Here is a 24646-nt window from a genome sequence, read left to right on the forward strand (position 1 = left end):
GCAGAATTCTTCAATTGCATTCAGGAGAACTTTTTTAGCCAGTAAGTAGCAAGGCCAACAGGAGGGGGGGCAGTTCTGGATTTAGTTTCAGGGACTGAAGCTGGGCAGGTGGAAGGAGTATCAGTGGGAGAACATTTTGGTGGTAGTGATCATAATTCAGTTAGATTTAGCATAGTTATTGAAAAGGACAAAGATAGAACAGGAGTAAAAGTTCTCAATTGGGGAAAGGCCAATTTTATTAAGCTGAGAAGTGGTTTAGCAAAAGTGGACTGGAAACAGCTACTTGAAGGTAAATCAGTGTCAGAGCAGTGGGAGGCATTCAAGGGGGAGATTCAAGGGGTTCAGAGTAAACATGTTCCCACAAAGAAAAAGTGGGGGGGGCTGCCAAATTTAGAGCCCCCTGGATATCAAGGGCTGCTCGGCCCCCTCCCCCCGGTAGGGCCGCTCGGCCCCGCCCCCTCCCCCGGTAGGGCCGCTCGGCCCCGCCCCCTCCCCCGGTAGGGCCGCTCGGCCCCGCCCCCTCCCCCGGTAGGGCCGCTCGGCCCCGCCCCTCCCCCGGTAGGGCCGCTCGGCCCCGCCCCCTCCCCCGGTAGGGCCGCTCGGCCCCGCCCCCTCCCCCGGTAGGGCCGCTCGGCCCCGCCCCCTCCCCCGGTAGGGCCGCTCGGCCCCGCCCCCTCCCCCGGTAGGGCCGCTCGGCCCCGCCCCCTCCCCCGGTAGGGCCGCTCGGCCCCTCCCCCGGTAGGGCCGCTCGGCCCCGCCCCCTCCCCCGGTAGGGCCGCTCGGCCCCGCCCCCTCCCCCGGTAGGGCCGCTCGGCCCCTCCCCCGGTAGGGCCGCTCGGCCCCTCCCCCGGTAGGGCCGCTCGGCCCCGCCCCCTGTAGGGCCGCTCGGCCCCGCCCCCTCCCCCGGTAGGGCCGCTCGGCCCCGCCCCCTCCCCCGGTAGGGCCGCTCGGCCCCGCCCCCTCCCCCGGTAGGGCCGCTCGGCCCCGCCCCCTCCCCCGGTAGGGCCGCTCGGCCCCGCCCCCTCCCCCGGTAGGGCCGCTCGGCCCCGCCCCCTCCCCCGGTAGGGCCGCTCGGCCCCGCCCCCTCCCCCGGTAGGGCCGCTCGGCCCCGCCCCCTCCCCCGGTAGGGCCGCTCGGCCCCGCCCCCTCCCCCGGTAGGGCCGCCCGGCCCCGCCCCCTCCCCCGGTAGGGCCGCCCGGCCCCGCCCCCTCCCCCGGTAGGGCCGCCCGGCCCCGCCCCCTCCCACCCGGTAGGGCCGCTCGGCCCCTTATTTCTAACTGATTTTTGACATGTTGTTTGGATGTGAAACCGCCATTGCAATAATTTATTCAGATTAGTTTTGTCATTCAGCATCATCATTCTGAGTAATTCAGTTACTTCCCCTCCCAGTCTCCTCTTTTCCACAGAAAGCAAGCCCAACTTCCTTAACTTTTCCCATAAGTTTAATTCCTGGTGGCTGGAATTTCTTGGTCCTCACTGCTCTCCTTCCTGGGATGATTCGTGGTCCATACACTGCGAGTTAGACCATTGTACGCAGTGAGTGAGGGGTGGGTCTGTACACTGAGACGTAGACCATTGTACGCAGTGAGTGAGGGGTGGGTCTGTACACTGAGACGTGGACCATTGTGTCCTGTGAGTGAGGGGTGGGTCTGTACACTGAGACGTGGACCATTGTACGCAGTGAGTGAGGGGTAGGTCTGTACACTGAGACGTAGACCATTGTACGCAGTGAGTGAGGGGTGGGTCTGTACACTGAGACGTAGACCATTGTACGCAGTGAGTGAGGGGTGGGTCTGTACACTGAGACGTGGACCATTGTACGCAGTGAGTGAGGGGTAGGTCTGTACACTGAGACGTAGACCATTGTACGCAGTGAGTGAGGGGTGGGTCTGTACACTGAGACGTAGACCATTGTACGCAGTGAATGAGGGGTGGGTCTGTACACTGAGACATGGACCATTGTACGCAGTGAGTGAGGGGTGGGTCTGTACACTGCGAGTTAGACCATTGTACGCAGTGAGTGAGGGGTGGGTCTGTACACTGAGACGTGGACCATTGTACGCAGTGAGTGAGGGGTGGGTCTGTACACTGAGACGTGGACCATTGTACGCAGTGAGTGAGGGGTGGGTCTGTACACTGAGACGTAGACCATTGTACGCAGTGAGTGAGGGGTGGGTCTGTACACTGAGACGTAGACCATTGTACGCAGTGAGTGAGGGGTGGGTCTGTACACTGAGACGTAGACCATTGTACGCAGTGAGTGAGGGGTGGGTCTGTACACTGAGACGTGGACCATTGTGTCCTGTGAGTGAACATATCTTTGCTCATTAATTTTGCAGACAGCGCGTCAGTAAGCCAGAGAGTCCAGCTTGTACCTCTTAATGTTCTCTTCTCCACGTCCTTCCTCCAGGTCAGATGTTTCAGTCCTACAGCGTGTTGTTGCCCAAGAGGAGGCCACTGTAGAAGCCTGGTCCCAACCTTTGAACTTTGTAGCCTACTTGCATCAGCTGTTGGAGGAGCAGTACAGCGTGGCTCGGGCTGACCTACTGCTGGCCGCAGGCACCAAACCAATGCATGGTAAGGAGCTGCCTGGCTCTGAACGTTACCTTTGGGGGCATGTTTTGACCATGACTGGTGTCAGGGTGCAGGGAGCAATCTGCAAACCCTGCTTCACCACAGCAAGTAATGGCCAAATTCTGCAAGTGAGTTTTAGTGGCGTGATGTTTGGGAAGGGGGCGGGGGCTGGATTAATTCCCCGCACCTTCCTCATCTTTGTTGTTTCCACTGGTAAAGTCCACAGTTGCTGATTGCTGACTGATGCTTTGAGACTTACCTACTTGGCCTAGAAGGGACTTTGCTTAAATTTGTTTTGATATTAGTATGAAGTTAGATTCAGCAGGTGAAGTGTTAATTCCCAAGACTGCAGCATTCCTTTTTGAGTTAACAATAAAAGCGGATGGTGATGGGAAGGGGATGGGACAGCCATTAAACTTTACTTCTACATAATGTGTCAGCATTGGGACCTATGGTGAGCCACTGAGCACATCCCACAGCAGTTCACACCTCGATGCTGGCCTGATTTTCACAGTGTGGAAGGGACCTTAGTGAGAAAGATAGTGTTGTGAGTTGTGCTGGGACCAGTTCTGGGGCAGGCGGGACCTGTACAAGATGGACGGGTTGCACCTCAACAAGGCTGGGACCAATGTCCTCATAAATAAGGTTGGTGAGCTGCAGGCTCAAATCGCCTCATGGGACTATGATACAGTGGTAATAACAAGGACCTGGTTCAAAGAAGGGGAGGATTGGGTATTTTATATTCCTGCTACAAGGTATTCAGGAAAGATAGGGAAGGAAAGAAAGGAGGGGGGTGGCAGTGTGGATCAAAGAAACTATTATAGCACTGGAAAGGGATGATGAAGTTGAGGGGTCAAAGACAGAATCTATTTGGTTAGAATTAAGGAACAATAGAGGAGCTATTACACTACTGAGTGTATACTATAGGCCACCAAATAGTGGGAAGGAGATAGAGGAGCAAATCTGAAGGCAAATTACAGAAAGATGCAAGAACTATAGAGTAGTGATAATGGGGGACTTCAATTATCCCAATATAGACTGGGATAGTAACAGTGTAAAGGGCAAAGAGGGGGAGGAATTCCTGAAATGTGTTTGAGAACTTTCTGGAAGTGTGTTTCCAGCCCAACCAGGAAGGGAGCAGTGCTGGATCTAGTTCTGGGGAATGAGGTGGGACAGGTGGAGCATGTTTCAGTGGGGGAGCATTTGGGGAACACTGATCATAATATTATTGGGTTTAGAATAGTTATGGAAAGGGACAAGGAACAATCAAATGAGAAAATACTCAACTGGAGGAGGGCAAATTTCAGTGAGTTAAAAAGGGATCTTGCCCTGGTGGATTGGAATCAAAAATTGGTGGCAAAACAGTAATTGAACAATGGGAGGCCTTCAAGGAGGAGATGGTTCGTGTACAGAGTAGACACATTCCCACGAGGGGGAAAGGAAGGGCATCCAAAGCTAGAGCTCCCTAGATGACTAAAGGTATAGAAATTAAAATGAAACAGAAAAAGAAGGCATATGTTCATAATGCAGTAGAGAACCAGGCTGAATACAAAAAGTACAGGGGAGAACTGAAAAAGGGAATAAGAGGGGCAGAGAGAGAGGATGAGAATAGATTAGTGGGTAACAAAAGGGAATCCAAAAGTCTTTTATAAATATATAAATAGTAAAAGGGTAGTCAAAGGAAGGGTGGAGCCAATTAGGGACCAAAAAGGAGATCTTCTCATGGAAGCAGAGGAATTGGCTGAGGCACTAAAGGAATACTTCACATTGATCTTCACTAGAGAAGAGGATGCTGTCATTGTAGCAGTAAAGGAGGAGGTAATAGTGATAGTGGATAGAATAAAAATAAAGATTGGCAGTACTCAAAATAGAAAAGTCTCTCGGTCCAGATGGGATGTATCCTAGGTTACTGAGAGAAGGGTGGAAATTGCGGAGGCTCTGGCCACAATCTTCCAAACATCCTTCGGTATGGGGATGGTGCTGGAGGACTGGAGAATTACAAATGTTACACCCCTGTTCAAAAAAGGGGAGAGGGATAAACCCGGCAATTACAGGCCAGTCAGCCTAATGTCAGGGTTAGGGAAACTTTTAGAGACAATAATCCGAGACAAAATTAATTGTCACTTGGAAAAGTATGGGCTAATAAATGAAAGTCAGCACGGATTTGTTAAAGGAAAATCGTGTTTGACGAACTTGATTGAGTTCATTGTTGAAGTAACGGAGAGGGTGGATGAGTGTAGTGCGGTTGATGTGTATATGGACTTTCAAAAGGAGTTTTACAAAGTGCCACATAATAGACTTGTTAGCAAAATTAAAGCCCATGGGATTAAAGGGACAGTGTCAGAGTGGATACAAAATTGGCTAAGGGACAGAAAGCTGAGAGTAGTGATGAACGGTTGTTTTTCAGACTGGAGGGAAGTATATAGTGGTGTTCCCCAGGGGTCAGTATTAGGACCACTGCTCTTTTTGATATATATTAATGACCTGGACTTGGGTATAGAGGGTATAATTTCAAAGTTTGCAGATGACATGAAACTCGGAAATGTAGTAAACAATGTGGAGGATAGTAACAGACTTCAGGAGGACACAGACAGACTGGTGAAATGGGCAGACACAGGGCAGATCAAATTTAACCCAGAGAAGTGTGAAGTGATACATTTCATAGAATCATAGAATGGTTACAGCACAGAAACAGGCCATTCGGCCCATCAAGCCTGTGCTAGCTCTTGGTAAGAGCAATCCAGTTAGTCCCATTCCCCACTCTTTCCCCGTAGCCCCGCAAATTTTTCCCCTTCAAGTATTTATCCAATTCTTTTTTGAAAGCTAAAATTGTATCTGCTTCCACCACCCTTTCAGGCAACTCATTCCAGATCATAACTATTCTCTGCGTAAAAAAGTTTTTCCTCATGTCGCCTTTGGTTCTTTTGCCAATCACCTTAAATCTGTGTCCTCTGGTTCTCGACCCTTCCGCCAATGGGAACAGTTTCTCTTTCTTTACTTTAACTAAACCCTTCATGATTTTGAACACTTCTATCAAATCTCCTCTCAACCTTCTCTGCTCTAAGGAGAACAATCCCAGCTTCTGCAGTCTAACCATGTGACTGAAGTCCCTCATCCCTGGAATCATTCCAGTAAATCTTTTCTGCACCCTCTCTCAGGCCTTCACATCTTTCCTAAAGTGCGGTGCCCAGAATTGGACACAATACTCCAGTTGTCGCCGAACCAGTGTTTTATAAAGGTTCAACATAACTTCCTTGCTTTTGTACTCTATGCTTCTATTTATAAAGCCCAGGATCCCATATGCTTTTTTAACCAGTTTCTCAATCAAAGATTTGTGCACATATACCCCCAGATCTCTCTCTTCCTGCGCCCCCTTTGGAATTGTACCCTTTAGTTTATATTGCCTCTCCTCGTTCTTCCTAACAGAATGCATCACTTCGCACTTCTCTGCTTTAAATTTCATCTGCCATGTGTCCACCCATGCCACCAGCCTGTCTATATCCTCTTGAAGTCTATCACTATCCTCCTCACTGTTTACTACATTTGCAAGTTTTGTGTCATCTGCAAATTTTGAAATTGTGCCCTGTACACCCAAGTCCAAGTCATTAATAGTACCCCCTAGGGAACACCACTGTGTATCTTCCTCCAGTTCGAAAAACAACTGTTCACCACTACTCTCTGTTTCCTGTCACTTAGCTAATTTCGTATCCATGCTGGCACTGCCCCTTTTATTCCACGGGCTTCAAATTTGTTGACAAGCCTATTATGAGACACTTTATCAAATGTCTTTCTGCATTGCCCTCATCGACCTTCTCTGTTACCGCATCAAAAAACTCAATCAAGTTGGTTAAACACGATTTGCCTTTAACATATCCGTGCTGGCTTTCCTTTATTAATCCACACTTGTCCAAGTGACTATTAATTTTGTCCCGGATTATCGTTTCTAAAAGCTTCTGCACCCTGGTGGTGGGTAAGAGATTTACTAGGATGGTCCCAGGGATGAGGGACTTCAGTTATGTGGAAAGACTGGAGAAGCTGGGATTGTTCTCCTTAGAACAGAGAAGGTTAAGGGGAGATTTGATAGAGGTGTTCAAAATCTTGAATGGTTTTGATAGAGTAAATAAGGAGAAACTGTTTCCAGTGGCAGAAGGGTCGGTAACCAGAGGACACAGATTTAAAGCGACTGGCAAAAGAAACAGAGACGAGGTGAGGAGAATTTTTTTTACGCAGCAATTTGTTACGATCTGGAATGCGCTGCCTGAAAGGGTGTTGGAAGCAGATTCAATAATAACTTTCAAAAGGGAATTGGATAAATACTTGAAGGGGAAAAGTTTCAGGGCTTTGGGGAAAGAGCAGGGGAATGGGACTAATTGGATAGTTCTATCAAAGACATGATGGGCCGAATGGCCTCCTTCTGCACTGTATCATTCTATGACCCTGAGTTTCCACACCAAGGTTCAGGTGGAATTTCCCTCAAGAAGGTAACTTGGATTGGCAGCTCAGAGAGCCAGTCCTTGACGCACTCAGCTGAGGTGGGTTGGCACGTGGGGTGCGGAAGATGTCAGATGAAATGTTTCTTTTCTCTCAGGAGAGGGGAGTCAGAGACGCAGAGAGATCTTGCTCTTTAGGCTGTGAGTGTAGACCAATCAGAGTCATACACAGGTTCGGATAGGACAGGGTGAACCCATAGTGATCGGAACCGAATGTTAGTGCCCATATTTAGGGCAGTCTCCAGGACCCTGTGTGTAGGGCAGCTCCCCAGTACCAAGGTTTCGGGGACTTCCCCCTCCCCAGTACCGGGGTTTCGGGGATTTCCCCCTCCCCGGAACCCGGGTTTCAGGGATTTCCCCCTCCCCGGAACCCGGGTTTCGGGGATTTCCCCCTCCCCGGAACCCGGGTTTATGCGATTTCCCCCTCCCCGGAACCCGGGTTTCGGGGATTTCCCCCTCCCTGGAACCCGGGTTTATGCGATTTCCCCCTCCCCGGAACCCGGGTTTATGCGATTTCCCCCTCCCCGGAACCCGGGTTTATGCGATTTCCCCCTCCCCGGAACCCGGGTTTAGGGGATTTCCCCCTCCCCGGAACCCGGGTTTATGCGATTTCCCCCTCCCCGGAACCCGGGTTTAGGGGATTTCCCCCTCCCCGGAACCCGGGTTTAGGGGATTTCCCCCTCCCCGGAACCCGGGTTTAGGGGATTTCCCCCTCCCCGGAACCCGGGTTTAGGGGATTTCCCCCTCCCCGGAACCCGGGTTTAGGGGATTTCCCCCTCCCCGGAACCCGGGTTTAGGGGATTTCCCCCTCCCCGGAACCCGGGTTTAGGGGATTTCCCCCTCCCCGGAACCCGGGTTTAGGGGATTTCCCCCTCCCCGGAACCCGGGATTCGGGGATTTCCCCCTCCCCGGAACCCGGGTTTCGGGGGTCTCCCCCGTTGCCACTGTTTGTTGATGTGCTATAATTGCCGATCGATGCCCAGCTCAGCATGTTTCTGTGCTGTGACACACGAGGAGCTGTGTTCAGGTTGCCCAAGTTCATGCCAGCAGAGATGGGATGAAACTCTCCTACAGTGAGGCCTAGTCAGTATCCCAGACCTCAGGTGAAAGGACAGTGTGCTATTGGAGAGATGATAGGAGACTGTTCAAAGCCAACCATGGTCTCTGACCAGTATCCAATCTGGAGTTTGAAGCTACCATGAAGATAAGGGGCTCAATGTGGTTGCCTGAGTAGTGAGGAAACTCCTTAATTCTGGCTGTCTGTAGGCAGTTTCACCCATTATGGCGAGTGTCCAGACAGTCACATGTGATCCACAAGCACAGCATCAGTGAATGTATCAGCACTGGGACAAGGAGGAGGCCCAACAGTTCGCGCCCTGATGCTGGACTGATTTCCACACAGTGTGCTCCAGCAGGGGACTTAGTTGAAGGGACAGTACCAATGCTGTGAGCCTCCATACCAAGGTTGGGGTGTGGGAGTCTGTACCTCAGCTTCCACTCAGTAACAAGTGGCAGTAACTAACTGAGGTGCTCGGGTACAGTGTGAGGTATGGAGGGAGGGCTGGCATCGCTTCGCATTGGGCTTTGGATCAAAACCTGCACCGTCGACTCACAGGAACTGTGCCCGGCAGGTTTGATAATGGCGTTGAGGAAATGTTTGACCGAGGTACCGGAGACCCTGAGTTCACTGAGGCAGTTGCCCCTCACAACAAGGTGGCAGCGATTCATCGGTCAATTGATGGGCACTGTAGACAGCATTAGCCACTTCCTCCTCGACATTCTGTCAGGGGCCCAGCCATCCTGCTCTGAGCGGCAAGGTAAGGATTACATCACCACTTTAATTCCTACCAATCCTCTATCGTAATCTTGTGCTGGTGGTGGTGGGGCAGATATTGCCATGGGCAGTGGCGATTTGAGGATAGAGGAATACTCCGGAGTTCTTGCTTCATTTCCTTTGGAGTTCAGGGAGTGTTTATGCAGAACTTTGGCTCAAGAAATTAAATGGGTGGGTAGAGTCCATGATAGGGGAGAGTGTACATGGGCTGTGGGAGGGGATTCATTGGGTGGGGAGAGTGTACATGGGCTGTGGGAGGGGATTCATTGGGTGGGGAGAGTGTACATGGGCTGTGGGAGGGGATTCATTGGGTGGGGAGAGTGTACATGGGCTGTGGGAGAGGATTAATTGGGTGGGGAGAGTGTGTTTTGTGGTAGAATGATTGAGGGCCTTATTTAATTGTGAAACCTCTGGTGTATTTTGTTGCTGGGGGAGGGCTCCACAGCTTGCTGCCTGTTCAGTAGTTCTTCCAGTCCTACTGTACTGCAGCCTGTGTAGAAGCAAGCAGGTGAGGATTCAGAGATGGGTTCGCCTCACTTATAAACTGTATCACAGACACTGAGCCAAATCACTGGTACTTTTATTACTTTGCGAACCAGGAAGCCTTTGTTAAATGTTGGAAGTTAATGAAATCTGCAGTTTGATCTTCTGCTACTGTTTAATTTTTGACTTCGACATACCTGATTAGTAAATGATGAACCATCTGTGCTGACAGAGTGGGACTCCGTCCATTATGCAGTACTGGACCTGGCACTATCCTGGTTGCCTTGTGCAGCACTATCTCGAAGGATTCCTGTGTTTCGGGACAAGAAATGCACAAAATATGCGAGGTTGGGTCGGAACAATATCTTATACAGCAGTAATACAACCTCTTGACATTTAAAAAAAAATTAATTCTCGGGTTGTGGGTGTTGCTGGCATTTATTGCCCATCCCTGGTTGCCTTTAGACGGTGGAAGTGGGCCTTCCCCTTAAACCACTTGTAGCAGTTTGATACAATTGAGTGACTTGCTGTGCCACTTCAGTGGACAGTTCAGTCAGTCACGTTGGTGTGGGACTGGAGTCACATATAGGCCCAGACCTGGTAAGGACGTAGGTTTCCTTCCCTAAAGGTCATTGTGCAAACTGGCAGCTTACTGGCCAAGAGTGACCTTAAATCCCTCAATTATATCCCTTCAATTCCTTAATTCCAGCCTGTAACTCACTCCCGGGTATCTGTTATTCTATATATAAACCCCCCGAACCCCTTGATTAGATTCCAGTCTGTAACTCACTCCCGGGTATCTGTTATTCTATATATAAACCCCCCGAACCCCTCGATTAGATTCCAGCCTGTAACTCACTCCCGGGTATCTGTTATCCAATATATAAACCCCCCGAACCCCTCGATTAGATTCCAGTCTGTAATTCACTCCCGGGTATCTGTTATTCTATATATAAACCCCCCAAACCCCTCGATTAGATTCCAGCCTGTAACTCACTCCCGGGTATCTGTTATTCTATATATAAACCCCCCAAACCCCTCGATTAGATTCCAGTCTGTAACTCACTCCCGGGTATCTGTTATCCAATATATAAACCCCCCGAACCCCTCGATTAGATTCCAGTCTGTAACTCACTCCCGGGTATCTGTTATTCTATATATAAACCCCCCGAACCCCTCGATTAGATTCCAGTCTGTAACTCACTCCCGGGTATCTGTTATTCTATATATAAACCCCCCAAACCCCTCGATTAGATTCCAGTCTGTAACTCACTCCCGGGTATCTGTTATTCTATATATAAACCCCCCCGAACCCCTCGATTAAATTCCAGTCTGTAACTCACTCCCGGGTATCTGTTATTCTATATATAAACCCCCCAAACCCCTCGATTAGATTCCAGCCTGTAACTCACTCCCGGGTATCTGTTATTCTATATATAAACCCCTGAACCCCTCGATTAGATTCCAGTCTGTAACTCACTCCCGGGTATCTGTTATTCTATATATAAACCCCCCGAACCCCTCGATTAGATTCCAGTCTGTAACTCACTCCCGGGTATCTGTTATTCTATATATAAACCCCCCAAACCCCTCGATTAGATTCCAGCCTGTAACTCACTCCCGGGTATCTGTTATTCTATATATAAACCCCCCGAACCCCTCGATTAGATTCCAGTCTGTAACTCACTCCCGGGTATCTGTTATTCTATATATAAACCCCCCAAACCCCTCGATTAGATTCCAGTCTGTAACTCACTCCCGGGTATCTGTTATCCAATATATAAACCCCCCGAACCCCTCGATTAGATTCCAGTCTGTAACTCACTCCCGGGTATCTGTTATTCTATATATAAACCCCCCGAACCCCACGGTTAGATTCCAGCCTGTAACTCACTCCCGGGTATCTGTTATTCTATATATAAACCATCCAATTAGATTCCAGTCTGTAACTCACTCCCGGATATCCCAGGACCCTGGTCTCCACCTAACTGTACTCCAGAGTCAGTGCCTTCAGGCGAGATGATAATGGTGTTTCTTTTTCCCAGATGCTGCTCCATCCTTTGCCGATATGGGGATTGCAATCAAGGCTGTAATAGCTGTGGGAAAGGGGCTGGAGCAGGATGATGGGGAGGACTCGGTGCTGTTGACCGAGGATCATAGTCTGATCCTAACCTGCTGCTGGGTTACAGTCAGGGTAAGTTCTTCGGTAAACATTGTACTTGGGGAATCTTCATTCGTTGTGCCCCTTCCATTAAGCAGCTGGGGCCAAGAAGTTCTGCCCAGGTGAAATCAGGAGTGGAAGTTTGGCGGAGTGCGAATTCCCCCACTGGAGGATGTGGGCTGATCCTGCAGACAGTCGGAATTATTCAAACAAGTATTTGGTATGATACGTACACCTGAAAGGCAAATGCTGCACTTGTGTCGTTAAGCAACCGTGGTCAGAAAATGAGGTAAGAGACAGTATGAAGTTAAAAGAATAGGTTTACACAAATGCAAGGACAGTGGGAATCCAGCGGACTGGGAGAGACATAAAAAGCAACAAAGGGATAGAAAGAAAGTAATAAGAAGTGGAAAAAGGGAAAATGAACAAAAACTTGCAAGGCATATCAGAGCTAACAGTAAAAGTTTCTGTGGATATGATAAAGAGTGTGTTAAGGGGGACTGTGGGCCCATTAAAGACAGGTGCAGAGGAGACTATAGTGGATAATAAAACAGGCTTGTTAAATGAGTGTGTTATATCCATTTTCACAGGAAGAGGGTAAAATACCAACAGTAAAAGGGAACCTAAAAATAAGTCAAGGGGAGCAATTTAGTGGATTTAATATAAGTTTTAAAAAATGGTACTGGAGAAACTACTGGGACTGAAGATAAACAAATCTCCAGGACCGATGGTTTCCATCCCGAGGTATTAAAAGAAACAGGTGAGGAAATTGCAGAAGTGTTAGTCATAACTTTCCAAAGCTCTCTACATTAGGAATTGTGCCTTTGGATTGGAAAATTCCAAATATCATTCCATTATTTAAGATGTGGAGATGCCGGTGATGGACTGGGGTTGACAATTGTAAACAATTTTACAACACCAAGTTATAGTCCAACAATTTTATTTTAAAATCCACAAGCTTTCGGAGGCTTCCTCCTTCCTCAGGTGAATGTGGATTATTTAAGAAGGGAGGGAGGGAGAAACCAGGAAACAAACTGACAGGTCTGTAAACATCAATTGTGGGGAAGTTACTGGAATCTATCATCAGGGACAGAGCGACTGAACTTAGACAAGGATCAGCTGATCAAAGAGAGTCAGCATGGATTTGTGACGGGGAGGTCATGGCTGACAATATCGTTGAATTTTTTGAGGAGGTCACTAACATGGTGGACAGGGGAGGGGCTATGGATCTTGTCTATATCGCTTCCAGAAGGCATTTGATCAGGTTCCACACAAGAGATTATTGGCAAAATGAGAGTGCATGGAATTGGAGATAATCTTGTGACTTGGGTTGGTAATTGGTTGGGAGGTAGGAGACAGAGAGTTGGGATAAAGAGAACGTTCTGATTGGCGGAATGTGACACGTGGTGTTTCCCGGGGATCGGGGGTTTTTCACCATGTATATCAATGACATGGATGAAATACAGAGCTACAAATTGCTCTGCACAGCACCCATTTTTTGGGCGCTGCTCGGACTACTAGGATCCCAATATGGCGGGCAGGAAGCATGCGCACATTTCCAGTACCTTTGGGTCAGGACAAAAAATATGTGTCGTTTACCCGTGCCTGAAACAGGCGTTAGGCCCTTTATATGCAAAAGGCCTAACGCCTTTCTTGAGCCCACTTTTTCAAGATTGGTTTGCCATCACGATCCCCAGGGCACCATCCCCGCCTCTCCCCTTCACCCGATCCCCGACCCCCACCCCCTCATCCGATCCCCGACCCCCACCCCCTCATCCGATCCCCGGCCCCCGATTCCCGCCTCCCGTCACCCGATCCCCGCCTCCCGTCACCCGATCCCCGCCAACCCCTCGCCCGATTCCCGCCACCGCCACCCCCCCCATCACCCGATCCCCGCCAACCCCTCGCCCGATTCCCGCCACCCCCCCGTCACCCGATCCCCGCCAACCCCTCGCCCGATTCCTGCCACCCCCCCGTCACCCGATCCCCGCCAACCCCTCGCCCGATTCCCGCCACATCCCCCGCCCCTCCCCCCCGTCACCCGATCCCCGCCAACCCCCCCGTCTCCCGATCCCCACCAACCCCTCGCCCGATTACCGCCACACCCCCCCCCCCCCGATCTTCGGGGGCCCCCCCCTTACCTGGGGGTCACTGCCACACTAGTGATGGCCCAATTTTGCACTGCTCCTCTTGGGCAGGCTCTGCCCCACCCCACCATTCACAGAGTCGTATAGCCAAGTTTGCTGCTGATACTAAGTTAGAAGGCACAGTAAGTTGTGTAGATGGGAGCAGAAAGCTACAAAGTAAGTGGGCAAAACTGGCAGATGGATTTCAATGTGGGGAAGTGTGAGGTCATCCAATTTGGACCTAAGAAAGATGGATTAGAATATTTTCTAAATGGTGAGAAGCTCGGGACTGCAGAGAGATTTAGGGGTCCAGGTGCAGAAATCACTAAAAACCAGTGGACGGGTACAGAAAATAATTTAAGAGGCTCGTGGAATGTTGGCCTTTATCTTGAGGGCTGGAATATAAAGGGGAGGAAGTTATGTTCCAGCTGTTCAGAGCTCTGGTTAAACCCCATCTGGAGACTGGGTTCAGTTCTGGGCACCGCCCCTCAGGAAGGATATATTGGCCTGGGAGGGGGTGCAGCGCAGATTCACCAGAATGATACCGGGGCTAAAAGGGTTAAATTATGAGGACAGGTTACAGAGACTAGGCTTTATTGTCTTGAGTTTAGAAAGTTGAGGGGTGATCTAATTGAGGTCTAAATGAATTAAGGATTTGATAGGGTAGATCGAGAGACTATTACCTTTGGTGGGTGAGTCCAGGACAAGGGGGCATAATCTTAAATTAGAGCTAGGCCGTTCAGGGGTGATGCCAGGAGGCAGTTCTACACACACATCTGGAAATCTGGAACACTCTCCCCCAAAATGGCTGTGGATGCTGGGGGTCAATTGGAACTTTCAAGCCTGAGATTAATAGATTGTTGTTAGTAAGGGTATCAGGGGGAATGGAGTAAAGATGGGTAAATGGATTTGAGATACAATCAGCCGTGATCTCGTTGAATGGCGGAGAAGGCTCGAGGGGCTGAATGGCCTCCTCCTGTTGCTGTGTTACTCTGTGATTGGGAGCTGCCGATTGGTGTGAGGGTGTGTGCGGATCACAGCTGAACTGAAGAGCTTCCGCAGATTAAAGGGGGCACCACACCTGGAATTGTTGAGGCAAGTGATGAAGAGGTGGCCTCGTTCAGTATATGTGCCAGAGGTGTGTATGATGGCTGGGAGCCCCAGGGTGCAGAGGTGATGCTGTGTGAATGCTCCTGCTCGAGGCTTGGCAGAGGAGGGGGCAGTGTTTGGGTCAGAGAGACACAGACCCCTAGGAGTGCAGCGGTTGGCCAGGACCGTGAGTGCCAATGTGAGCAATGCCTGCACGGCAGCTCCACCATGGGAGGGGTTTACAACCCTAATATTGGCCTCAGCCACCCTCGATAAGGGAAATGGGGACTGGGCCAAGGTTCCTGCTCTGGAACACTGACCAATGGTGGAAATGGGTTGGGTGTGTGTCTATATGCATGTGTGTGAACGTGCGCGTGTGTATACGCACATGTCTGTGAGGACAGGATCAGATCAGCTGTGGTGCCTTGTACAGTTGAATAGCCTGCTGACGCTCGAGCCTAAATTCTCCAGTTGGTGTTATTTTCACTTTGGGTTACTGCTGGTGCAAATCTGATGCCAATTAGAAACTCTTAGTTTCAATGTCTCGAGGCACCCATGGGTTATGGGGTGAGGTGTTGGTGGGTGGAGGGCACCCATGGGACATGGGGTGAGGTGTTGGTGGGTGGAGGGCACCCATGGGTCATGGGGTGAGGTGTTGGTGGATGGAGGGCACCCATGGGTCATGGGGTGAGGTGTTGGTGGGTGGAGGGCACCCATGGGTCATGGGGTGAGGTGTTGGTGGGTGGAGGGCACCCATGGGTTATGGGGTGAGGTGCTGGTGGTGGAGGGCACCCATGGGTTATGGGGTGAGGTGTTGGTGGGTGGAGGGCACCCATGGGTCATGGGGTGAGGTGTTGGTGGGTGGAGGGCACCCATGGGTTATGGGGTGAGGTGCTGGTGGGTGGAGGGCACCCATGGGTCATGGGGTGAGGTGTTGGTGGGTGGAGGGCACCCATGGGTTATGGGGTGAGGTGCTGGTGGTGGAGGGCACCCATGGGTCATGGGGTGAGGTGCCGGTGGGTGGAGGGCACCCATGGGTCATGGGGTGAGGTGTTGGTGGGTGGAGGGCACCCATGGGTTATGGGGTGAGGTGTTGGTGGGTGGAGGGCACCCATGGGTCATGGGGTGAGGTGTTGGTGGGTGGAGGGCACCCATGGGTCATGGGGTGAGGTGCTGGTGGGTGGAGGGCACCCATGGGTCATGGGGTGAGGTGTTGGTGGGTGGAGGGCACCCATGGGTTATGGGGTGAGGTGCTGGTGGTGGAGGGCACCCATGGGTCATGGGGTGAGGTGTTGGTGGGTGGAGGGCACCCATGGGTCATGGGGTGAGGTGTTGGTGGGTGGAGGGCACCCATGGGACATGGGGTGAGGTGTTGGTGGGTGGAGGGCACCCATGGGTCATGAGGTGAGGTGCTGGTGGGTGGAGGGCACCCATGGGTCATGGGGTGAGGTGTTGGTGGGTGGAGGGCACCCATGGGTCATGAGGTGAGGTGTTGGTGGGTGGAGGGCACCCATGGGACATGGGGTGAGGTGCAATCTATTCCAAAGCTGGGGCGATGGGGACAGAGGCTGGAGGAAGATGTGATGTTTGTCTTTGCTCGTTGGCAGGAGGTGGGCCTGCTGCTGGGGTACCTGGTGGAGCTTGCACTCATGGCCCGTTCCCGTGGGGACTCGAGTCGGCTGATATCCGTTACACACATACAGAATATCGCAGGAGTTTTCCAAAACATTCTGTTAAAATGTCGGCACTGGGTGAGTGTTAACGATTGAAAGAGAGTGAGGGGCCTGATTGGGCACCTCTTTGGGGTAAAACCATGAGACAGTCAGGCGCGGGCACCCGTGGGCGCAGTCAGGCGCGGGCACCCGTGGGCGCAGTCAGGCGCGGGCACCCGTGGGCGCAGTCAGGCGCGGGCACCCGTGGGCGCAGTCAGGCGCGGGCACCCGTAGGCGCAGTCAGGCGCGGGCGCAGTCTTGAGTATCTGTGATCAGCCTGGCTGTGAGTTTTTGAACTAACTGTGCTCTTTCTGTTGCAGGGAGCGGTGGAAGGATGCAGTGCTGGATTCACCCGGTTCTGTGCAACGCTGTTGAAACAAGAGTCTCCAGAACTGCAAGCAATTCCCCGAGAGATTCTGGACCAGGTACTGGAGGAGCACCTGTGATGAGGCCAGTGTACATCATTTTTCATACATCGTGTCTTCACAGTCCACCTGGCCTGCTGCCAACAGATAGGGCAGGGTCAACCCATGTCCGAGAGCTGGTCTGGATGTGGATTGATCCCAGACTGGATATGGATTGATCCTAGACTGGATATGGATTGATCCCAGACTGGATGTGGTTTGATCCCAGACTGGATGTGGATTGATCCCAGACTGGATGTGGATTGATCCCAGACTGGATGTGGTTTGATCCCAGACTGGATGTGGTTTGATCCCAGACTGGATGTGGTTTGATTAGCGCTGGGACTGAGCAGAGATGGGATCGACACTACCTCGGTTCTGTCCCATTGCTTAGAGTGTGAGGGCCTGTTAATTGGCCTGGTGCGGGCCCCAGTTATCATTCAGAGATCTCTGGTGAGCGTCACAGAGAATTGTTGTGATCCCGACGCCCCGGCCCGGGCCGCCAAACCCGACGCCCCGGCGCGGTCCGCGATCCCGACGGGACTCGCTGGTGCCTGAGTCCAGGGTTAGTTCCGGCAACAGTCATCAAAAAGGATGAGCGGTCCACCTGCCCCATCAGTGTAAATATCAGAGACCCCCCCCGTACACCCACTCCTCCACTGTCCTCTGCTGTAATGTTGCTGCTTAGAGATAGGTGGTGGGGGGGGCACCCGTCACAAGTGAGGGCACTGACCCAGTGCCCTCCCCCCAGAGTCCTGTCACAGCAGGACGGACATGACACCGAACGGCTGCTCCCAGGGCTCTGTCCAGCCGTTGGTTGTGGAGAATTCGGCCCGGTGATCGGCGGGGGGAATGTTGTGTGTGAAGGTATCTCCCCTGAGGGTGGTGTCCGGTGACTGTGCTGTGGGAGGGGAGAGGCCCTCGCAGCCTCAGGACCTGTTCTGATTCATCACTTGTTTCCCGCATCTTTCTCTTTCTCGTGTCCAGGGGTTGTCAGTGCTGAAAGGCCCTCGGAGCAGCTCGATTACCCGGAGGGCAGCCGGCCTGCCCATGCTGATGCTGTGTGTAGTGGCTGGGGAGGAGAGCAGCGAATCCCGGCCTCTGCTGCATTATTGCATGAAGACGTTACTCGATATCGCCAGTGCCCCTCTGCCCAACGACTGGGATCAGACAGTCGATCTCCCACAGGTCAGTACCAGCGCTAAATGGAAGCACCCCACTGCTCGTAGCCCACCCCCCCCCCCGTCCGCTCGCGGCCCACCCCCCCCCCCCCACCGTCCGCTCGCGGCCCACCCCCCACAGCCCAACTTCACTTCACTTCCCATTTTGTTCTTTCTCCAAATTCCCTGCCTGAGTCCTTCTCATTGGGGAGCTTGTGGGGTTCAGTAGGTGTTTACATGGCAGGCGGTGAAGTGCAGTGGATGTGGTCTATGTGGACTTTATGAAAGGCTTCGAAAAGGTACCACATTGAAGATTACTAGAGAAGATTAAGGAGGATGGAATTAGGGGGAGGATAGCAAACTGGATTAAAAACTGGTTCAAATTGAACAAACCGAGTTGGAGTTCAGGGCAGTTTCTCAGCGTGGCTGGAAGGGTGCAGTGGGGAGCCACAGGATTCTGGGGCCACTCCTGCTCACTGTGTATATCAACGATTTTAATACAGGCCTGGAGAGAGTGGCGTCAAAATTGGTAGTCAATATTAAAATAGGAGATACAGTTAATTCTTTAGACCAAAGGAAGGTCCATGGGGACATTGATAAGATGGAGAATGGGTTAGGAGGTGATAAATGGAATTCAATGTCAGTAAATGTGAGGTGATATATTTTGAGATAAAATATAAGAGCAGTAATGACACTGTGAATGGAAGTGGACTCAGTGCTGGGGGAGAGCAGAGGGGTTTGGAGATACAAGTTCACAGGATGTTAAAGGCAGCACCTCAGATTAATGAGGCTGTGAAAATACTAATGGAATTCTAGGTTTTATCTCAAAAGGTAGAGAATATAACGACCAAGAGCCAATTATGAGCCTATATAAAATCTTAATTAGACCTCAGTTAGAGTAATGTTCAGTATTGGGCTCATAGGAACAGGAGGAGGCCATTCAGCCCCTCGAGCCTGCTCTACCATTCAATTAGATCATGGCTGATGTGTATCTTAACTCCCTTGGTTCCTTATCCCTTAATACCTTTACCTAACAAAAATTGATCAGTCTCAGTTTTGAAATTTTGCCCCCCAGCCTTTGTTGGAGAGAGTTCCAGATTTCCACTCCCCTTTATGTGAAGAAATGCTTCCTGACATCACCCCTGAACGGCCTAGCTCTGATTTTAAGGTTATGCCCCCTTGTTCTGGACTCCCCCACCAGATGAAATAGTTTCTCTCTCTCTACCCTGTCATCACCATAAACACCTCCACACTATAGGAAGGATATTGAGGTTTTAGAGAGGGGACAGCACAGGATGTTGCCTGGTGTAAGGAAATATAAATTCAAAGAAAGACTTGAAAAATCTTCATTCATTAGAACAACACAGATTACAGGGCAATAGGATAGAAGTGTTTAAAGTTAGGAAGGGATGGGACAGGGTAGACATAAGCAGAGTGCTTCCAGTAGTTGAGGGGTCTAGAACGAATGGCCATAGGCACACGATTAAATGTAAGAGATTTAGAACAGAGCGCAGGAGAAACTTCTTCAGAGTTGTGAGGCTGTGGGATTCACATCCTGGGTTAGTGGTTGAGGCAGAAACTGCGTCACATTCAAGATTAGATTGGAGAGGGGGATAAGGAAAAGGGGATGAAGGGATATGGGAACTGGGCGGAGACATGAGATTAGAATTATTTCCTCACTTGGAGGGTAAATGCCAACACAGACTGGTGGGGCTGAATGGCCTGTTTCCACGTATATATGACTGAGAGTGAGTTACAGTCTGGAATCTAATTGAAGGCCTGTAATTCTCCCCTATATATATCGCTTTTGGCCGGTTGTAGTGCCTGACCTGCTTCTGGCTGTTTATCTCATGATTCTATTCTCTAGGTTTGTGCTGTCCACACGTTACAAACGCTGACTCAGGATTCAGTTCTGGGATCTGCTGTCTTAACATACTCCAGCAATATGGCCTCCCTGTCCCTACAAGGGCTCAGCTCTGCCTCCTGGGCCATGCGCAATGCCGCTATCCAGCTCCTCAGTAAGTATTTTGCTGTGTTTCTGATTGGAATTCTTCTCTTTGAATGGAACTTCCCCTCTCCCCTCCCTTCTCCCTCTCTTCCCCCCTTTCTCCCGCTCTCCCCTCCCTTCTCCCTCTCTTCCCCTCTTTCTCCCTCTCTTCCCCCCTTTCTCCCGCTCTCCCCCCTTTCTCCCACTCTCCCCCCTTTCTCCCGTCTCCCGCTCTCCCCTCCCTTCTCCCTCTCTTCCCCCCTTTCTCCCGCTCTCCCCCCTTTCTCCCTCTCTTCCCCCCTTTCTCCCGCTCTCCCCCCCTTTCTCCCGCTCTCCCCCCTTTCTCCCGCTCTCCCCTCCCTTCTCCCTCTCTTCCCCCCTTTCTCCCGCTCTCCCCTCCCTTCTCCCTCTCTTCCCCCTTTCTCCCGCTCTCCCCCCCCCCTTTCTCCCGCTCTCCCCCCCCCTTTCTCCCGCTCTCCCCCCCTTTCTCCCGCTCTCCCCCCTTTCTCCCGCTCTCCCCCCTTTCTCCCGCTCTCCCCCCTTTCTCCCGCTCTCCCCCCTTTCTCCCGCTCTCCCCCCTTTCTCCCGCTCTCCCCCCTTTCTCCCGCTCTCCCCCCTTTCTCCCGCTCTCCCCCCTTTCTCCCGCTCTCCCCCCTTTCTCCCGCTCTCCCCCCTTTCTCCCGCTCTCCCCCCTTTCTCCCGCTCTCCCCCCCCTTTCTCCCGCTCTCCCCCCCCTTTCTCCCTTTCTTCCCCCCCCTTTCTCCCTCTCTTCCCCCCCTTTCTCCCTTTCTTCCCCCCCCTTTCTCCCTTTCTTCCCCCCTTCTCCCTCTCTTCCCCCCACTTCTCCCTCTCTTCCCCCCCCTTCTCCCTCTCTTCCCCCCTTTCTCCCTCTCTTCCCCCTTTCTCCCTCTCTTCCCCCCCTTTCTCCCTCTCTTCCCCCCCTTTCTCCCTCTCTTCCCCCCCTTTCTCTCTCTCTTCCCCCCCTTTCTCTCTCTCTTCCCCCCCTTTCTCCCTCACTTCCCCCCTTTCTCCCTCTCTTCCCCCCCTTTCTCCCTCTCTTCCCCCCCCTTCTCCCTCTCTTCCCCCCTTTCTCCCTCTCTTCCCCCCTTTCTCCCTCTCTTCCCCCCTTTCTCCCTCTCTTCCCCCCTTTCACCCGCTCTCCCCCCCCCCCTCCTTCTCCCTCTCTTCCCCCCCCCCTCCTTCTCCCTCTCTTTCCCTCTTTCTCCCTCCATGCCCCCACCCTCCTCCTTTATCTCACCCCTTCTCCCGTTCTCCCCCTCTCTCCTCCCTCCTTGCCCCCACCCTGGTCCCTCCTCCCACCCTCGGTCCCTCCTCCCACCCTCGGTCCCTCCCTCCCCCCACCCTGTGCATGCACCCCCCGCTTCCTTCCCCCCCCACTCCACATAGTACTGGTAGTGGGGTAGATTTCCGTCTCCTCCCTCACAGGTGCTTTGACGTCCCGTATGTTGGGTCAGAAGAGGAGCGGGGATGACTCAGCGCAGAGCGGGATGACCCCACGGGCGTTCTTCATGCATTACCCAGAACTGGAGGGGCTCCTCCTCAATCAGCTGCAGTGTGCGACGAGCCAAGACTCTGCCCCTGAGGGAGGACACCTTCACCTCGTCCCCTCGCTCCACTCCATCCTCACCCTGTTGGCTAAACTCCAGCCCAATGCAGATGGCACACATCGGTAAGGCAATGTGACGCTCTCCGACAGACAGCGTGACGCTCTCCGACAGACAGCGTGACGCTCTCCGACAGACAGCGTGACGCTCTCCGACAGACAGCGTGACGCTCTCCGACAGACAGCGTGACGCTCTCCGACAGACAGCGTGACGCTCTCCGACAGACAGCGTGACGCTCTCCGACAGACAGCGTGACGCTCTCCGACAGACAGCGTGACGCTCTCCGACAGACAGCGTGACGCTCTCCGACAGACAGCGTGACGCTCTCCGACAGACAGCGTGACGCTCTCCGACAGACAGCGTGACGCTCTCCGACAGACAGCGTGACGCTCTCCGACAGACAGCGTGACGCTCTCCGACAGACAGCGTGACGCTCTCCGACAGACAGCGTGACGCTCTCCGACAGACAGCGTGACGCTCTCCGACAGACAGCGTGACGCTCTCCGACAGACAGCGTGACGCTCTCCGACAGACAGCGTGACGCTCTCCGACAGACAGCGTGACGCTCTCCGACAGACAGCGTGACGCTCTCCGACAGACAGCGTGACGCTCTCCGACAGACAGCGTGACGCTCTCCGACAGACAGCGTGACGCTCTCCGACAGACAGCGTGACGCTCTCCGACAGACAGCGTGACGCTCTCCGACAGACAGCGTGACGCTCTCCGACAGACAGCGTGACGCTCTCCGACAGACAGCGTGACGCTCTCCCATTTGGTCTAATTGGTTAGAATTAAGAAATAAAAGAGGTGCCATTACACTACTGGGTGTATTCTACAGGCCACCAACTAGTGGGAAGGATATAGAGGGGCAAATTTGCAGGGAAATTACAGAGAGGTGCAAAAACTATAGAGTAGTGATAACAGAGGATTTCAATTATCCTAATATAGACTGGGATAACAATAATATAAGGGGCAAAGAGGGGGAGGAATTTCTGAAATATGTTCAGGATAACTTTGGAATTCTTCTCTTTGAATGGAACTTCCCCTCTCCCCTCCCTTCTCTCTCTCTCTTCCCCCCCTTACGTTTCCGGCCCAATGAGGAAGGAGGCATTGCTGGACTTGGTTCTGGGGAATGAGACAGGCCAAATGGAGCAAGTGTCAGTGGGGGAACATTTAGGGAGCAGCGATCATAGTATCATAAGGTTTAGAATAGCTATGGAAAAGGACACAGACCACTCTAAAATAAAAATACTCAATTGGAGGAGGGCCAATTTCAGTGGGATGAGAACAGATCTGGCCCGGGTAAATTGGAATCAATGATTGGCAGACAAAACTGTGATTGAACACTGGGCGGCTTTTAAAGAGGAGATGGTTTGGGTACAGTCTGGGCACATTCCCACGAGGCAGAGAGGTAGGACAACTAAAGCCAGAGCTCCCTGGATGATAAAAGAGATAGAGAGTAAGATGAAACGGAAAAAAGGAGCAGATGACAGATGTCAGGTTGATAAAACAAGTGAGAACCAGGCAGAATATGGAAAGTTCAAATGGAAGTGAAAAAGGAGATAAGAGGGGCAAAGAGTATGAGAACAGACTGGCAGCCAACATAAAAGGGAATCCAGAAGTCTTCCATAGGCATGTCAACAGTAAACGGGTAGTAAGAGGAGGTATGGGGCCGATTAGGGACCATAAAGGAGATCTACTCATGGAGGCAGACGGGATGGTCAAGGTACTAAATGAGCACTTTGCATCTGTCTTAACCAAGGAAGAAGATGCTGCCAGAGTCTCGGTAAGGGAAGATCTAGTTGAGATACTGGATGGGCTAAAAATTGATAAAGAAGAGGTACTGGAAAGGCCAGCTATACTTAAAGTAGATAAGTCACCTGGTCCGGATGGAATGCATCCTAGGTTGCTGAGGGAAGTAAGGGTGGAAATTGTGGAGGTACTGGCCATAATCTTCCAAACATTCGTAGATACAGGGGGTGGTGCCAGAGGACTGGAGAATTGCAAATGTTACACCTTTGTTCAAAAAAGGGTGTAAGGATAAACCCAACAACTATAGGCCAGTCAGCTTAACCTCAGCGGTGGGGAAACTTTTAGAAATGATAATCCGGGACAGAATTAACAGTCACTTGGATGAGGGTGGATTGATTAGGGAAAGCCAGCACGGATTTGTTAAAGGCAAATCGTGTTTAACCAACCTGATAGAGTTTTTTGATGAGGTAACAGAGAGGGTAGATGAGGGCAATGCAGTTGATGTGGTGTATATGGACTTTCAAAAGGTGTTTGATAAAGTGCCGCACGGTAGGCTTATCATCAAGATTGTGGCCCATGGAGTAAAGGGGGCAGTAGCAACATGGATAGAGAAGTGGCTAAGGGTCAGGGAACAGAGAGTAGTGGTGAACTGTTGTTTTTCGGACTGGAGGGAGGTGTACAGTGGTGTTCCCCAGGGGTCGGTGCTGGGACCACTGCTTTTCATGATATATATTAATGACTTGGACTTGGGTGTACAGGGCACAATTTCAAAATCTGCAGATGACACAAAACTTGGAAGGGTAGTAAACAGTGAGGAGGATAGTGATAGACTTCAAGAGGGTATAGACAGGCTGGTGGCATGGGCGGACACATGACAGATGAAATTTAACACAGAAAAATGCGAAGTGATACATGTCGGTAGGGAGAACGAGGAGAGACAATATAAACTAAAGTGCACAATTCTAAAAGGGGTACAGGAACAGAGAGATCTGGGGCATATGTACACAAATCGTTGAAGGTGGCAGGGCAGGTTGAGAAAGTGGTTAAAAAAACATACGGGATCTTGGGCTTTATAAATAGAGGCATTGAGTACAAAAGTATGGAAGTCATGATGAACCTTTATAAAACACTGGTTCGGCCACAACTGGAGTATTGTGTCCAGTTCTGGGCACCGCACTTTAGAAAGGATGTGAAGGCCTTAAAGACGATGCAGAAGAGATTTACTAGAATGATTCCAGGAATGAGGGAC

At 51.6% G+C, this 24646-nt stretch overlaps 1 protein-coding gene across 10 annotated transcripts in view; it reads left to right on the forward strand.

The window, feature by feature from the left end:
• The window catches only part of si:ch211-225b11.4 (tRNA (32-2'-O)-methyltransferase regulator THADA), a 186260-nt gene that overhangs the window by 56843 nt on the left and 104771 nt on the right, over positions 1 to 24646 (forward strand). For 9 of the 10 annotated variants that reach the window (XR_010967159.1, XR_010967158.1, XR_010967160.1 and 6 more), the window contains 8 exons: positions 2411 to 2577; positions 8696 to 8881; positions 11427 to 11575; positions 16365 to 16508; positions 16790 to 16894; positions 17861 to 18061; positions 19901 to 20051; positions 21467 to 21710. Coding sequence is in view for 5 of the 10 variants with exons in the window: in XM_068005415.1 (XP_067861516.1) it covers positions 2411 to 2577; positions 8696 to 8881; positions 11427 to 11575; positions 16365 to 16508; positions 16790 to 16894; positions 17861 to 18061; positions 19901 to 20051; positions 21467 to 21710 (1347 nt within the window). In the remaining 5 variants the exon portion in view is untranslated. The remainder of the gene's footprint in view (positions 1 to 2410; positions 2578 to 8695; positions 8882 to 11426; positions 11576 to 16364; positions 16509 to 16789; positions 16895 to 17860; positions 18062 to 19900; positions 20052 to 21466; positions 21711 to 24646) is intronic. The other variant, XM_068005419.1, reaches the window with a different exon arrangement.

This window comes from Heptranchias perlo, chromosome 25 (genome assembly GCF_035084215.1).
Source record: "Heptranchias perlo isolate sHepPer1 chromosome 25, sHepPer1.hap1, whole genome shotgun sequence".
Lineage (NCBI taxonomy): Eukaryota > Metazoa > Chordata > Chondrichthyes > Hexanchiformes > Hexanchidae > Heptranchias > Heptranchias perlo.